We start from the raw sequence: 1,903 nt of genomic DNA, 5'->3' as shown, positions 1-1,903 counted from the left end.
CATCACGAATGGATGATGAGTACGAAGAAGAATGGAAAGAAATAACTAACAATGATGATAGCATATTGCCAGAAGTATTACGCAGCGCTAAAACAGTTGTCATTAACAAAAAAGATTGTTTAGAGCCAAAAACAAAAAAAAAAGAGAACAGACAACGAGACCATGTTATTAAATTTTCTTAAGGAAAAGGAGATTGCAAAAGAAAGGCGCCACAATGAAAAAATGAATCTCCTAAAAAGTCTTTTAGGAGATAAATAATATGTGACCCATGTATATACCATTGATTATTATTTTATGTGTATAAAGAGTGAAATATTCAAAAACTGTATTATATTTTGTAAATTTTGTTAAAGACTGAGAAAAGCTTTATTAGTGTTTAATTAGTTTATTTAGTAATTTTTACAAGAAGTCGTTTATGTACCTTATACATATGTTATTTTTTATGTTTGCACATACATTTAATTTGTATGCATTTGTTCAAAACTTTAAATACAATTTAAACATTGTCTGATTTAAAAAAAATAACTGAAAATGGTTTATTAGATATTATAATATATTACAAAAAATGTATTAAATCATTCATCAGAAGTGTAGCACTGAAAATATTGTAAGCTATTTTTTAGTGCCTCGCGTTTAGCTTCTCCTTTTTTTCTTAAGACAGTGTCCGAATCGATTGAATAAACATTTGGCTCTGCTGCTAGTGTTAACAGTATTTCATTATCCAACTCAATGTAATCTTCCATATCAATACACATATTGTGTAATACACAACATGAAATAATAAACTTAGTTATTTTGTCCACATCATGTATATCAACCTGAAGTAGTTGTCTGAACCGCGATTTTAGTAGTCCAAATGAATTTTCAATTAAAACTCTAGTACCACATAACATTTTGTTAAATTTAATTTGGGTGTCTGTTAAGTTTCCATAATTTTTGTATGGTACTAATAGCCAATCTCTTATACTATAAGCACCATCTCCAATAATATGGTATTTATTTTCGCATATTAGAGGGAGCTCTTTACTAATGTCTGACAGAGCAAATACTCTTGAATCATGGATTTTTCCTGGTGCACCGGTGAATACATCAATAAATTTTTTTTTGTAGTCACATATAGCTTGCAGGGTAATAGATGGCATATCATGCCTATTGGTATATGTACTTTTAAGTTTGTGAGCAGGAGTTCTTATAGGTATTGAAGATCCGTCGATGCACCCGATTACACCAGGAAGTCCAGAAACCTAAATTTGATATGGATTTAGAAAAAAAAACCTTGTAAGGCAAAAAAAGATTAATTTGTATATTTACTTTTTGAAACTCTCGAGATAAATTAACAGTTCCTTCATTTAAATTTATAATAGTAGCTGAAATATCAACAAGGAAGTCCATAACTCTGTTGTTGATACGAAATTGTGTGGTCAATCCAACACCAAACCGTTCTGACACATCACGTAGGCAACATTTATTTGCAGAAAACCTGAACCATTTTATTTTAATAACTAAAGGATTTAGAATAGTATTTTGTCAACTATAAATTTACCATAAAAAGGAAAGTATATGGTTTTCTGACGTGACAGAAGATTCATTCAAATTTTTTCTTGGAAAGAAAATGGAATTTTCAAACTTTTCTACAATATTGTATGCAGTAGATCTTTCCACCCTAAAACTACCTTTAAACTAAAAAAAAATTATTATTATTATAATCGGATTAATTACATTAAACCCTAAACCTAACATCTACAAAAATAATTATATTTATAATAAATAACTAACTTGCTTATCTGTATAAACATGAACTATGTCCGAATATAGCTTTTAATTTTTGGTATTATTCTTATTTTTCTGGACACAAATACTTTATGATTTCATCATCATCATCACTATCACTAGAGGAAAGGTA

At 28.7% G+C, this 1,903-nt stretch overlaps 1 protein-coding gene across 1 annotated transcript in view; it reads right to left on the bottom strand.

Annotated features, from left to right (window-relative positions):
- Positions 1–575: 575 nt before the first annotated feature.
- LOC103311199 (putative nuclease HARBI1) overlaps positions 576–1,903 on the bottom strand; it is a 1,757-nt gene continuing 429 nt past the window's right edge. The window contains exons 2-4 of the mRNA XM_008190776.1: positions 1,544–1,680; positions 1,312–1,480; positions 576–1,244 (exon numbers count right to left, since the gene is read on the bottom strand). Of these exons, the coding sequence (XP_008188998.1) occupies positions 576–1,244; positions 1,312–1,480; positions 1,544–1,680 (975 nt within the window). The remainder of the gene's footprint in view (positions 1,245–1,311; positions 1,481–1,543; positions 1,681–1,903) is intronic.

Source organism: Acyrthosiphon pisum, unplaced genomic scaffold (assembly GCF_005508785.2).
Source record: "Acyrthosiphon pisum isolate AL4f unplaced genomic scaffold, pea_aphid_22Mar2018_4r6ur Scaffold_20960;HRSCAF=22641, whole genome shotgun sequence".
Lineage (NCBI taxonomy): Eukaryota > Metazoa > Arthropoda > Insecta > Hemiptera > Aphididae > Acyrthosiphon > Acyrthosiphon pisum.
The sequence above is the reverse complement of the archived record's forward strand: the minus strand, read 5'-3'. Positions and strand labels throughout refer to the sequence as shown.